The following is a 14,337-nucleotide window of genomic DNA, read 5'->3' as shown; positions in this document are numbered from 1 at the left end:
AGCGATGTGGAACATCTTTTCATGTGTCTGTTGGCCATCTGAATTTCTTCTTTGGAGAACTGTCTGCTCAGCTCCTCTGCCTATTTTTTAATTGGATTATTTGCTTTTTTGTTGTTGATGTACGTGAGTTCTTTATATATTTTGGATGTCAACCCTTTATCGCATCTGTCATTTATGAATATATTCTCCCATACTGTAGGGTACCTTTTTGTTCTATTGATGGTGTCCTTTGCTGTACAGAAGCTTTTCAGCTTGATATAGTCCCACTTGTTCATTTTTGCTTTTGTTTCCCTTGCCCGGGGAGATATGTTCATGAAGAAGTCACTCATGTTTATGTCCATGAGATTTTTGCCTATGTTTTTTTCTAAGACTTTTATGGTTTCATGACTTACATTCAGGTCTTTGATCCATTTAGAATTTACTTTTGTGTATGGGGTTAGACAATGATCCAGTTTCATTCTCTTACATGTAGCTGTCCAGTTTTGCCAGCAGCATCTGTTGAAGAGATTGTCATTTCCCCATTTTATTTCCATGACTCCTTTATCGTATATTAATTGGCCATATATGTTTGGGTTAATGTTTGGAGTCTCTATTCTGTTCCACTGTTCTGTGGCTTTGTTCTTGTGCCAGTACCAAATTGTCTTGATTACTGTGGCTTTGTAGTAGAGCTTGAAGTTGGGGAGTGAGATCCCCCCTGTTTTATTCTTCCTTCTCAGGATTGCTTTGGCTATTAGGGGTCTTTCATGGTTCCATATGAATTTTAGAACTATTTGTTCCAGTTCATTGAAGAATGCTGTTGGTATTTTGATAGGGATTGTATTGTGCTTTAGGTAGGATGGCCATTTTGACAATATTAATTCTTCCTACCGAAGAGCATGGGATGAATTTCCATTTGTTAGTGTCCTGTTTAATTTCTCTTAAGAGTGTCTTGTAGTTTTCAGGATATAGGTCTTTCACTTCCTTGGTTAGGTTTATTCCTAGGCATTTTATTCTTTTTGATGCAATTGTGAATGGAATTGTTTTCCTGATTTCTCTTTCTGCTAGTTCATCATTAGTGTACAGGAAAACCACAGATTTCTGTGTGTTAATTTTGTATCCTGCAACTTTGCTGAATTCTGATATTAGTTCTAGTAGTTTTAGAGTGGAATCTTTAGGGTTTTTTATGTACAATAGCAGGTCATCTGCAAATAGTTATAGTTTGACTTCTTCTTTACCAATCTGGATTCCTTATATTTCTTTGTTTTGTCTAATTGTCATGGCCAGGACCTACAGTACTATGTTGAATAACAGTGGGAAGAGTGGGCATCCCTGTCTTGTTCCTGATCTCAGAGGAAAAGCTTTCAGCTTCTCGCTGTTCAGTATGATATTAGCTGTGGGTTTATTATATATGGCCTTTATTATGTTGAGGTACTTGCCCTCTATACCCATTTGGTTGAGATTTTTTATCATGAATGGATGTTGAATTTTGTCACATGCTTTTTCAGCATCTATGGAGATAATCATGTGGTTTTTGTCCTTTTTGTTTATGTGGTGGATGATGTTGATGGATTTTCGAATGTTGTACCATCCTTGCATCCCTGGGATGAATCCCACTTGGTCATGGTGTATGATCCTTTTGATGTATTTTTGAATTCAGTTTGCTAATATTTGGTTGAGTATCTTTGCATCTACGTTCATCAGGGATATTGGTCTGTAATTTTCTTTTGTGATGGGGTCTTTACCTGGTTTCGGTATTAGGGTGATGTTGGCTTCATAGAATGAGTTTGGGAGTATTCCCTCCTCTTCTATTTTTTGGAAACCTTTAAGGAGAATGGGTATTATGTCTTCTCTGTATGTCTGATAAAATTCCGAGGTAAATCCATCTGGCCTGGGAGTTTTGTTATTGGGTAGATTTTTGATTACTGCTTTAATTTCTTTGCTGGTAATTGGTTTGTTTAGATTTTGTGTTTCTTCCTTGGTTAGTCTTGGAAGGTTGTATTTTTCTAGGAAGTTGTCTGTTTCTTCTAGGTTTTCCAGCTTGTTAGCATATACGTTTTCATAGTATTCTCTAATAATTCTTTGTATTTCTGTGGGGTCCGTCATGATGTTTCCTTTCTCATTTCTGATTCTGTTGATGTGTGTTGATTCTCTTTTTGTCTTAATAAGTCTGGCTAGAGGCTTATCTATTTTGAAGAACCAGCTCTTGGTTTCATTGATTTTTTCTGTTGTTTTATTCTTCTCAATTTTATTTATTTCTTCTCTGATCTTTATTATGTCCCTCCTTCTGCTGACTTTAGGCCTCATTTGTTCTTCTTTTTCCAGTTTTGATAATTGCAATGTTAGACTGTTCATTTGGGATTGTTCTTCCTTCTTTAAGTGTGCCTGGATTGCTATGTACTTTCCTCTTAAGACTACTTTGGCTGCATCCCACAGAAGTTGGGGCTTTGTGGTGGTGTTGTCATTTGTTTCCATGTATGCTGGATCTCTATTTTAATTTGGTCGTTGATCCATTGATTATTTAGGAGCATGTTGTTAAGCCTCCATGTGTTTTGAGCCTTTTTGCTTTCTTTGTACAATTTATTTCTAGTTTTATACCTTTGTGGTCTGAAAAGTTGGTTGGTAGGATTTCAATCTTTTTGAATTTACTGAGACTCTTTTTGTGGTCCAGTATGTGGTCTATTCTGGAGAATGTTCCATGTGCACTTGGGAAGAATGTGTATCCTGTTACTTTTGGATGTAGAGTTCTGTAGATGTCTATTAGTCCATCTGTTCTAGCGTGTTATTCAGTGCCTCTGTGTCCTTACTTATATTCTGTCCTGTGGATCTATCCTTTGGAGTGAATGGTGTGTTGAAGTCTCCTAAAATGAATGCATTGCATTCTGTTTCCTCCTTTAGTTCTGTTAGTATTTGTTTCACATATGTTGGTGCTCCTGTGTTGGGTGCATATATATTTATAATGGTTATATCCTCTTGTTGGACTGAGCCCTTTATCATTATGTAATGTCCTTCTTTATCTCTTGTTACTTTCTTTGTTTTGAAGTCTATTTTGTCTGATACTAGTACTGCAACATCTGCTTTTTTCTCCCTACTGTTTGCATGAAATATCTTTTTCCATCCCTTGACTTTTAGTCTGTGCATGTGTTTGGGTTTGACATGAGTCTCTTGTAAGCAGCATATAGATGGGTCTTGTTTTTTTATCCATTCAGTGACTCTATGTCTTTTGATTGGTGCATTCAGTCCATTTATTTACATTTAGGGTGATTATTGAAAGATACGTACTTATTGCCATTGCAGGCTTTAGATTTGTGGTTACCAAAGGTTTAAGATTAGCTTCTTTAGTATCTTACTGTCTAACTTAACTCACTTATTGAGCTATTATAAACACTGTCTTGTGATTCTTTATTTCTCTCCCTTCTTATTCTTCCTCCTCCATTCTTTAAATGTTGGTTGTTTTGTGCTCTTTTGTGTTTCCTTTAGCTGCTTTTGTGGGTAGTTAATTTTATTTTTTGCCTTTAGTTAGTATTTGTTTGGTCTGCTTTCTTTGCTGTATTTTTATTTTCTGTGGTGACATCTATTTAGTCTTAGGAGTGCTCCCATCTAGAGGAGTCCCTTTAAAATACCCTGAAGAGGTGGTTTATGGGAGGCAAATTCCCTCAACTTTTGCTTGTCTGGGAATCGTTTAATCCCTCTTTCATATTTAAATGATGATTGTGGTGGATACAATATTCTTAGTTCAAGGCCCTTCTGTTTCATTGCATTAAACATACCATGGCATTCTCTTCTGGCCTGTAAGGTTTCTGTTGAGAAGTCTGATGATAGCCTGATGGGTTTTCCTTTGTAGGTGACTTTTTCTCTATCTAGGTGCCTTTAAAACTCTGTCCTTGTCCTTGTTCTTTACCATTTTAATTATTATGTGTATTGGTGTTGTCCTCCTTGGATCCCTTCTGTTGGGAGTTCTGTGTACTTCTGTAGTCTGAGCGATTATTTCCTTCCCCAGTTTGGGGAAGTTCTCAGCAGTTATTTCTTCAAAGACACTTTCTATCCCTTTTTCTCTCTCTTCTTCTTCTGGTACCCCTATAATGCGGATATTGTTCCTTTTGTATTGGTCAGACAGTTCTCTTAATATTGTTTCATTCCTGGAGATCATTTTATCTCTCTCTGCATTAGCTTCTCTGCATTCATGTTCTCTGATTTCTTTTCCATTAACAGCTTCTTGCACCTTATCCAGTCTGCTCTTAAGTCCTTCCAGAGATTGTTTCATTTCTGTAATCTCCTTCTGGATTTCATCCCTTAGCTCTTGCATATTTCTCTGAAGATCCATCAGCATGCTTATGACCTTTATTTTGAATTCTTTTTCAGGGAGATTGGTTAGATCAATCTCCCCAGATTCCTTCTTAGGGAAGGATGTCTGGGTTAGTCTGGTCTGGATCAAATTCTTCTGCCTTTTCATGGCGATAGAGTTAGTTGTGGGGAGCTGGTGTGTGTGTTGGCTAGGAGAACGTCCCTTTTTGCTTGTTGTGGCCTTCCTCTCCTGGGAGAACAGCAATCCCTAGCAGCTTGTGCTGGGCAGCTGCGTGCAGGTGGGGCTTCTGATTCTTGCCCAGCTGCTGTGGAGGAAGCTCTGCCCGGTTGTTGTGGGTGTGGCCTCTGTTGCTATGGCGGAGTCGTGCTGGAGGGGAAATGAGTGGGAGGCTGTTTATCACCATGGGAGGCCTACAAGGTGTGCTGCCACCTAGAGGGTTGGGGCACCTGGAGTTCCCCGGGATTCCCAATTACTGGGCTGATTGCGCGAGGGCTCTTCCATCCAGCTGTGAGTCCCTTGTCCCTTTAAGAGTTTCAAACGGCACTCGCTTTTCTTTTGTCTCAGGGGCCCCAGCTGCTGGGACCCACTCACAGGTCTTACTGTCCCGTTTCCCTAGTATCCAGCACCCCATGCACTGTGTGTCTGCACTTTTGGTGCGGATGGCTAGGGCTGGGTATTCAGCAGTCCCGGGCTCCCTCTCTCTCCCTGCTCTGACTCCTCTCCTCCCGCCGGGAACTGGGGTGAGGGGCGCTCAGGTCCCGCCAGGCCGCAAGTTGTATCTTACCCCTTTCGTGAGGTGCTGGGTTCTTGCAAGTGTGGATGTAGTCTGGCTGTTATCCTGTTTCTTCTGGTCTCTCTTTTAGAAATAGTTGTATTTGTTGTATATTCAAAAATATATGTAGTTTTGGGAGATTTCCGCTGCTCTACTCATGCCGCCATCTTGGCTCCGCCCTTAAATATATATTTTTAATGATCCCTCTTAATGTGGATGAGGATGTGCCTCTTGTTCCTTTGGTTTTCTGAAGCATATTCTCTAGTAGAACCTCAATAAAAGCTCGAGGGAACAGTATTTCCTGGGTTCTTGCAGCTCAGAACAATTTGATTGTCACCATTATATTTGGAAGTCAGTTTGCTTGCATATAAAATCCTTGGTTTACTTTTTCTTCTCTTGAGAATCTTAAATATGTTATTCTGTTGTCTATTAAGTATAAACTATTGTCAAAGTCTGATAACTGTCTGATTTTTGTTTCTTGTATAAGTGATTTTCTCTTTCTGCCTGGATTTTCAGAGTATTTTCTTTCTTATTCATACAAAGCTGTTAGCGTTCCTGAAATATGTCCTTGTATTGGTCATTCTGGGCTAGTTCTTCCAAATGTGCAAACATACCCTTTCAGGTATAGTCAAGTATTTAAAGAAAAATTCAGCCAAGTTTTCTTGAGTTCTGGTTTTTAATAATTCATTTTATTCCATTGATTGGGTTTCCTTTTTTGAGGACTGCTGTTATGTATAACGTTTGCCTGTTTTCTCTATCACTTTTCTTCCTGTTGACTTTCTTTTTCTGTACTTAAAGTATTGTTTCATTTTATTCAGTCTTGTATATCTTCTAGTTAGTGTTCACTTCTGAAGTGATTTTTCTTTTTTTTCTAATTCTTCCCTGAATTCTATTAACTTATTTCTATTTGGGATTCTAACTTACGTTATTTCATGTCTTTAATCATTTTCTTAATTTTCCTTGGCTTATTTTGAAATAGTAATTTACAGTGATCTGGTGATAAATTTGAAATAATTTACAGTGATCCTGGTGATCTGTTTTTTTGGCATGCTTTCATTTTCTGTTGCAATGTTATTCTGTCTCTTATTCTTTTTTCTCATAATAATTTCACATATGGTTTGACCACAGTCTTTTCTGTTGCTCATTTTTATGTGAAATTAGTTTTCCTGAGTTGGCAGGAGAGAAATATGGGCCAGGAAAGCTTTCCATCTTCATGGCTCTAGAGCTGACTCTTCTGTTATTTTCATAAGATTAAACAAATACATTGTCTCATCCTTTCTGAGCTCTTTTGGCTTTCTTCCTCTTTTCCACATTTATCTGGACCCTTTTCCTTTGCTACTGTCAATTTGGAGCAAATCTCAGCAATTTCTTTTCAGTGTGGGCTTTATCCTGAAAGGGGGTGCATTTTCAGCCTGTTAGTTTAGATTTGTGCTATTCAGTGGTTACCTAAAGTTAAATAAAATTAAACATTTGATTCATTAGCCATGTAACAACTACCTAATAGCCATGGGTGATTACTGGTTATTGTATTGAGCATTTTTGATACAGGATAACACCACCACAAAACGTTCTATTAGACAATGATGGTTTAAAGTGTGTTCTGTTCTATTTAAATTTTATTGTAGACCTTTTGCACTCATGCAAATTGCAATATGCGGAAACCCCATGTTTCAGCTAATATTCTTAAACTGGCCCACTGTAGTTTTCATTGAGGGTGTAATACAGTTTTGGGATTTTCCTCTTGTCAGATCCATTAGACATCCACTTCTCTGATTTGTCTTGTGTACACCAGTTTTGTAGCTGTTAAATGGTTTGTTCCTATTTGCTTATATTTTGGACTTCATGGGGTGCCTTGTCCCCTAATTTTGATGTAGATCTCTGTAGGTTTGCAGTTTTGTTATTCCGGTTTCTCTGCTACTTTATGGGGGAGAGGGTATATTAGAGATCTCCAAGGAAAAAGAACCAATAGGATGGGTGTATATATGAAGAAATTAATTATAAGGAATTGGCTCACGTTATTATGGAGGCTGAGAAGTCCCCCAGTTCACTGTCTGCAAGCTGGAGACCCAGGAATGCTGAAACAAAGAGAGCTGATGGTGTATGGAGATTCCAGTCTGGGCCTGAAGGCCTGAGATCACGAGCACCAGGGGCAGAAGATCAGTATCTGAGCTCATCAGGCAGAAGGGATGATTCTTCCTTCCTTTGCTTTTTAAATCTGTTCAGGCCCTGCTGGATTGGAAGATGTCCCCACATGGGGTAGGGGTAGGGTAAACTGCTTTAGGAGTCTACCTATTCAAATGCTAATTTCATCAGGAAACACCCTCTGAGACACACCCAGAAATAATTTTTGGGCAGATATGCTGTGTACCCTCTGAGGCAATCAAGTTAATGCATAAATTAACCATCACAGAGGGTGTTAGGGGGATTCACAAACTACATTGCAGCCACTCCCATCTTCTAAAATCCCCTTCTTTGGTCTTTCAGATTTTTTTCCTTCTATAATCTTTATAATAAACGTTATATAATTCTGTAGTGTCTATTCCCCTCTAAGCCCTAAATATGCTTCCTCTCTTTTGTATAGTATTTCTTTACTACCAGATTAGTCACTTATTATTAATAGACTAAACAAAGTTGGGCATGCTGCCTGGTCTCTTTCTACCTTTAGTTGCACCATCTTAAAATTGAGGAAGTTGAACTCAGGTTTGCTTTTTCACAGAAGAACCTCACCAGTTAGCATTAACATTAATGGTAATTTTGGTAAAATTTAAAGAGTAAATGTATTCATTATGCTTTCAAAACAAAATGCTACTGGTGAACAGAGTAGAAAGAAACTTGTTAATAGTATGACTTAACTCATTCTCAGATACATGTAAATGTGGTCTCCTTAAAGGATATTTTTTTCCCATGAGATTTATCTGCTGTTCTGTTACTCCTTTAAACTGTACCTGAGGGAGGTTATCTTATCTGAGTCAGTCTTAATGTGTTTATTTCAGCTTATACAGTTCTCATTTCTGAACAATCAATCTGCAGTTATTTGCCAATATTAATTAGAGGTCTGGGGCATAGATTTTCTTGGTCTGTTTGTTCTTTTAATGTATGAGGGAAAGGATTATGTACCTTTTATTGTAGACATTTTCTGAAATAATTTTTAGCTACAAGGAAATAGCTGTTTCTGTGAGTCATTCTTATATAGTGCTGGGTAAGGAATTAATTTTGTAGATAGATATTTATGACTTTTAAAAGAAAGCTGCAAAAATTGAAATTTCCAAAAAATTTTCGATTTGCTATAAATGCTATTATATATTGAAAATTGGAGCTTCAAATACAAATGTAGGTAACTGTAGTTGATAATATTTTTCTAAAATCTCAAGATTTTCAAAGAGAAATAGGTTAATTCTTTTTAGTCATTTTCAAGTGTAAGCTACCATGTTTTTTTTTTCCTTTCAGCTTCCCATAAAAACAGGACAGCAGAACACACATACCAAAGTCAGTAGTGAACACAACAAGGAATGTCTTATCAATATTTCCAAATACAAGTTTTCTTTGGTTATAAGCGGCCTCACTACTATCTTAAAGAATGTTAACAATATGGTGAGTATTTGGGTTACTGTTTTGTGGGGAATTTGTTTTGGTTTGTTTTGACTAAAAAATTTGGAGCAGCGTATTTTTAAGTATGGAAAGTCATTTTCTGTAGACTCTGGATATAAACATGCATCTTATTTGGGTAAACACAGGTAACCTTTTAACTTTCATTTCAACTTTTGATTCTTTCCCTTAGATACTTCTCCTAACTATGATCCTGTCTACTTCTCCATTATTTTTTTTGGATTTAAGAGTTCATACAGAATTTGTGTCATATAATAATTAACCACTGTTATTTTTATTAATTGACCATTATTTTTTAGTGATCTATTAAAATCTTTCCCATGGCTTCTTATTTGAATATTTACATATCAGATTGTCCCAGTCCTAAGAAGATAAATAAAATATGACCTTGTAGGTCTAAACTGTGAGATTCCTTTTATCAAAGTACTGTTTTATTTCCTTCCTACTTTAACCTGTGACAGATTCTGTAGTATTTAGAAAACCCATTGTTGAAATAATCTCCTCAAATATCAATTTCATCCAGTAATTCCATTGTCAAAAGCTCATACTTGCATCTTTTCTTTCTGTTGTATAAAATCTGTTTACATTCCCTAGACTTCCAGATATTCCAGTTGTTCTCTCTCTGCACCTTTAAACATGTCATTTTTCCTGTCTCTGAGGTGATTTCTTCTCTGTCAGTTCCTATCCAAAATCTCTTTCATACTCAGTTCAAAACAACTGACACGAATGTTTCTTGATTAATTCCAAACTCTTTGCTTGTCTTAGAACTTGAGCCAACATTTGTATTGTTTGTATTGAGCTATGAAACTGACTTCTAATTGTAGATTGTGAGAATCAGTCACATTTTAGTCACATCATTTTTGGTGTGTTCTTTTTAAAAAGTTGATTAGATAGTACCCCAAATCTACAAAATTGATAAACTGGAGATGGGGTTTGCCTTGAAAATAATTTTCCCTTTATGGAAAAAAACTGAAAATTTTCTGAAAGAAGCAGGACATTTATAAATATGTAAACTGATTTACAGAAATGCATTTAAGATTTTGTGGAGCTCTTCTGTTGCATAGTATGAGTAGCACAGTGATAAGATTTTGCTTATATAAATAAATGGCTGTTTTCCCAGTTAGACTAAAAATATTTTAATATTTGGAACCTTCTTTTCAAAACAAAAAGAAGACCAGTGTTGTAATATTGGCATTCAGTTAGTGCTTATTGAGTAAATTCAGTTTACTCATTAGAAACCGTAGTTTCTTGTTGATAAATAGTGTAGTATTCAGTTTAAGGACACTGAATGCTTACAATTCAGAGTGGTTGATGTTACAGTATTTTGTTGCTCTAAGAATGTAGACTTTGATTATTTTGTGGCATCAAAGTGTGGTTAAATACCAATTCAAGATTCTGGTAAAGATACATTTAAATCCTGCATATTTTTAATGTATAAACCAAAGTATCTTATTGTTACAAGCTAATAGTAGACTGTAATAAATGTCAGCATTTTTGTTTGCCTCAGACTTTATTTTGTGTGAGCATTAGGATTAAATCAGAAGTAATAAATTTAAATATAGTATAATCTGGAGAAAAAAATATAAGACTCCATTTTCTTGATCCTAGTCCCTTGCATTTCAGATGTGTGCTGATTTGTAGTAGAGAATAATAACCAACTTTCAGTATTCTGAATCTCTTCTTTCAGAGAATATTTGGAGAAGTTGCTGAAAAAAATTTGTATCTCTCTCAGTTGATTATATTGGATACACTGGAAAAATGTCTTGCTGGGGTAAGTAAAGTCTGTTCTTAAGTAAGCAGGTTTTATAAATTCAGTTTTGAGAATGATCCGATATACCAAAATAAAGGTGTGGACAAGGAGAACAGTCACGTGGCCTTTTTGTCTAAGGCATATGAATTTGGTAACAGAGCTGACTGGGTGGAACAGACAAGTTTTCAAGAGAAAATTATGTTCTCATCTTTGTAAATTAGATACTAAATTTACTTTTAAAGTGTTAAGCTTGAGCCCCATATATCTCTGTCAGGTTTTTTAGATAGGGTTTTATGAAAAGAGTTACCATTTGATTTAATTGATTTATCCAGATTTTGTTAGGCCTATGGCATTGCTTAGCTTTGAAAGAATGTCATGTGAAAGACCAAGAGTAATCTTCCCCCCCCCATATGAATCTGATTTATATTTTACTTTTCAAATCTATACAAAAGAGAACTAAAAAAAATTATAACTATTACTGATAGATCCTACCTTAACATTTGTTATGTGTAAATGTGAACATATAAAATAAATACATAGAGGAATAATTGAGTACAAAACAGTTTTTTCTCAGGTTTCCTCCAAATAGTTATCTCAGTGTGTTTCAACCATGACTTAAATTAGAACTTTTTCAATATTTTTGTTTGGCACACCTTTTGCTTTTATTCAACATTGATTCTCTCTTCCAGGTGTTAACAGTTTTATTTTTTTATTTTTTTTTTTATTTTTTTTATTTTATTTTATTTTTTTTTTTTTTTGAGAGGGCATCTCTCATATTTATTGATCAAATGGTTGTTAACAACAATAAAATTCAGTATAGGGGGGTCAATGCTCAATGTACAATCATTAATCCATCTCAAGCCTAATTCTCGTCAGTCTCCAATCTTCTGAAGCATAACGAACAAGTTCTTACATGGTGAACGAATTCTTACAGAGTGAATAAATTCTTACATGGTGAACAGTACAAGGGCAGTCATCACAGAAACTTTCGGTTTTGATCATGCAATATGACCTATAAACCATCAGGTCAAATATGAATATTCATTTGATTTTTGTACTTGATTTATATGTTGATCCCACATTTCTCCTATTATTATTATTATTTTTATTTTTAATAAAATGCTGAAGTGGTAGGTAGATGCAAGATAAAGGCAGAAAACATAGTTTAGTGCTGTAAGAAGGCAAATGTAGATGATCAGATGATCAGGTGTGTGCCTATGGACTAAGTATCAATCCAGGCTAGACAAGGGCAGCAAGACATCCACGGATGCAGAAGATTTCTCTCAAAGCAGGGGGGGTGAGGTTCTGAGCCTCACCTCTGTTGATCCCCAAATTCTCACCTGATGGCCCCCCTGCGACTGTGCCTGTCTTAGGTTGTTCCTCCCTTGAGGAATCTTACCCGTCTCTGGCTAACCAGTCATCTTCCGGGGCCATACAGGGAAATGTAAAGTTGGTAAGTGAGAGAGAAGCCATATTGTTTGCAAAGGTTAGCTTTTTACTTCTTTGCAGATTTATGCCCTGTGGCTTCTATGCCCAGCACTTGTCTCGAGGTATCTTTACCACCTGGAGGAATTATGATACTCGGTAAATTCGATATGAGGCACGAATTCTATTTAAAGTTTGTAATTAGGAAGGAAGAAGAAAAGCTATAGATGTAGCATATGAAGGAAACTTGGGAGGATTGATTATTTCTTTGACATATCTTCTTGTATAGTACCTTAAGTATGTATAGGTTTTAAACTACTAACTAATTTGCACACACATATTGACATAATAGGAATACGGTGACATAAACAAAGCAAATCTATAATTACCAGCCATCTCCAGTGAAGCCAAGAAAACCATTTAGGCACCCTAGGCATTTGTGAAAATTTATCTATGATATGATGGATATTTTCCAACTGTACTTGAACCATCAGACAAATTAAAGCAGCCCATTTCTGGGATCTGTTCACATCCCATATGTTCTTTTAACCATAGATAGTCTATAGTCATGAGATTTTGGGGTGCTACAACTTGCACCCCTCCCAACTCCTGGTTGAGTTCCAACAGTACAGATCCAGTCAAATTCGTTGTCTCACTGTATGCACATGCCAGCCTAGACATCTCCCTCCTCCTTCTTATGGCAAGTCCAGGAGATGGTGGGCTGGATGCAGCCACAACCGCAGCATCGTCCGGATCCCTGTGGAGGCTTTTTGATGATCATCCCCCGGCACGAGTCCTCCAGAGAGTGCTGATGCCGGAAGCTCCTCCTCATATCGTATCTTAGTTCATTTTCTGGGTATCCAAGCTAGGCCTTGATCTTCTGCGTAGAAACAAACAGACCCTTTGCCCACACTTTGACATGCCCTCTATACCACTGTGCAGAACTCATTGGAGGTCAGCACACAGTAACTGCTTTTTTTTTTTTTTTTTTAATTAAGAGAAAGGAATATTATCAGAAAAGAGTACCTCCATAGCTGATCATCTGACACCCTTTAAGTGATCAACATTAAGGATATTTAAAGCATGCGTTGATCTTTGATTTACCAATAGTTTTATCCTGTTAAGGAGTAATCCCCCTTTTCTTTCTTTCTTTCTTTTTTTTTTTTTTAAATTTTTAATCTACACTTACCTGAAGAATACTATGTTTACTATGCTCTCCCCTATATCAGGTCCCCCCTAACAACCACATTACGGTTACTGTCCATCAGCTTAGCAAAATGTTGTAGAGTCACTACTTGTCCTCTCTGTGTTGTGCAGCCCACCCTCCCCTTTCTCCCTCCCCCCCATGCATGCTAATCTTAATACCCCCCTTCTTCTTCCCCCCCCTTATCCCTCCCTGCCCACCCATCCTCCCCAGTTCCTTTCCCTTTGGTACCTGTTAGTCCATTTTTGGGTTCTGTAATTCTGCTGCTGTTTTGTTCCTTCAGTTTTTCCTTTGTTCCTATACTCCTCAGATGAGTGAAATCATTTGGTATTTCTCTTTCTCCGCTTGGCTTATTTCACTGAGCATAATACTCTCCAGCTCCATCCATGTTGCTGCAAATGGTTGGATTTTTCCACTTCTTATGGCTGAGTAGTATTCCATTGTGTATATGTACCACATCTTCTTTATCCATTCATCTACAGATGGACATTTAGGTTGCTTCCAATTCTTGGCTATTGTAAATAGTGCTGCGATAAACATAGGAGTGCATCTGTCTTTCTCAAACTTGATTGCTGCGTTCTTAGGGTAAATTCCTAGGAGTGGAATTCCTGGGTCAAATGGTAGGTCTGTTTTGAGCATTTTGATGCACCTCCATACTGCTTTCCACAATGGTTGAACTAATTTACATTCCCACCAGCAGTGTAGGAGGGTTCCCCTTTCTCCACAGCCTCGCCAACATTTGTTGTTGTTTGTCTTTTGGATGGCAGCTATCCTTACTGGTGTGAGGTGATACCTCATTGTAGTTTTAATTTGCATTTCTCTGATAATTAGCGATGTGGAGCATCTTTTCATGTGTCTCTTGGCCATCTGTATTTCTTTTTTGGAGAACTGTCTGTTCAGTTCCTCTGCCCATTTTTTAATTGGGTTATTTGTTTTTTGTTTGTTGAGGCGTGTGAGCTCTTTATATATTCTGGACGTCAAGCCTTTATCGGATCTGTCATTTTCAAATATATTCTCCCATACTGTAGGGTTCCTTTTTGTTCTATTGATGGTGTCTTTCGCTGTACAGAAGCTTTTCAGCTTAATGTAGTCCCACTTGCTCATTTTTGCTGTTGTTTTCCTTGCCCGGGGAGATATGTTCAAGAAGAGATCACTCATGTTTATGTCTAAGAGGTTTTTGCCTATGTTTTTTTCCAAGAGTTTAATGGTTTCGTGACTTACATTCAGGTCTTTGATCCATTTTGAGTTTACCTTTGTATATGGGGTTAGACAATGGTCCAGTTTCATTCTCCTACATG

The 14,337-nt window shown here is 37.0% G+C and overlaps 1 protein-coding gene across 6 annotated transcripts in view; it reads left to right on the top strand.

The window, feature by feature from the left end:
• NF1 (neurofibromin 1) overlaps positions 1 to 14,337 on the top strand; it is a 274,044-nt gene that overhangs the window by 59,218 nt on the left and 200,489 nt on the right. For all 6 annotated transcript variants that reach the window (XM_073235129.1, XM_073235127.1, XM_073235128.1 and 3 more), the window contains exons 2-3: positions 8,502 to 8,645; positions 10,348 to 10,431. In XM_073235129.1, coding sequence (XP_073091230.1) covers positions 8,502 to 8,645; positions 10,348 to 10,431 — 228 coding nt within the window. The remainder of the gene's footprint in view (positions 1 to 8,501; positions 8,646 to 10,347; positions 10,432 to 14,337) is intronic.

Source organism: Manis javanica, chromosome 4, assembly GCF_040802235.1.
Source record: "Manis javanica isolate MJ-LG chromosome 4, MJ_LKY, whole genome shotgun sequence".
Classification (NCBI taxonomy): domain Eukaryota; kingdom Metazoa; phylum Chordata; class Mammalia; order Pholidota; family Manidae; genus Manis; species Manis javanica.
The sequence above is the reverse complement of the archived record's forward strand: the minus strand, read 5'-3'. Positions and strand labels throughout refer to the sequence as shown.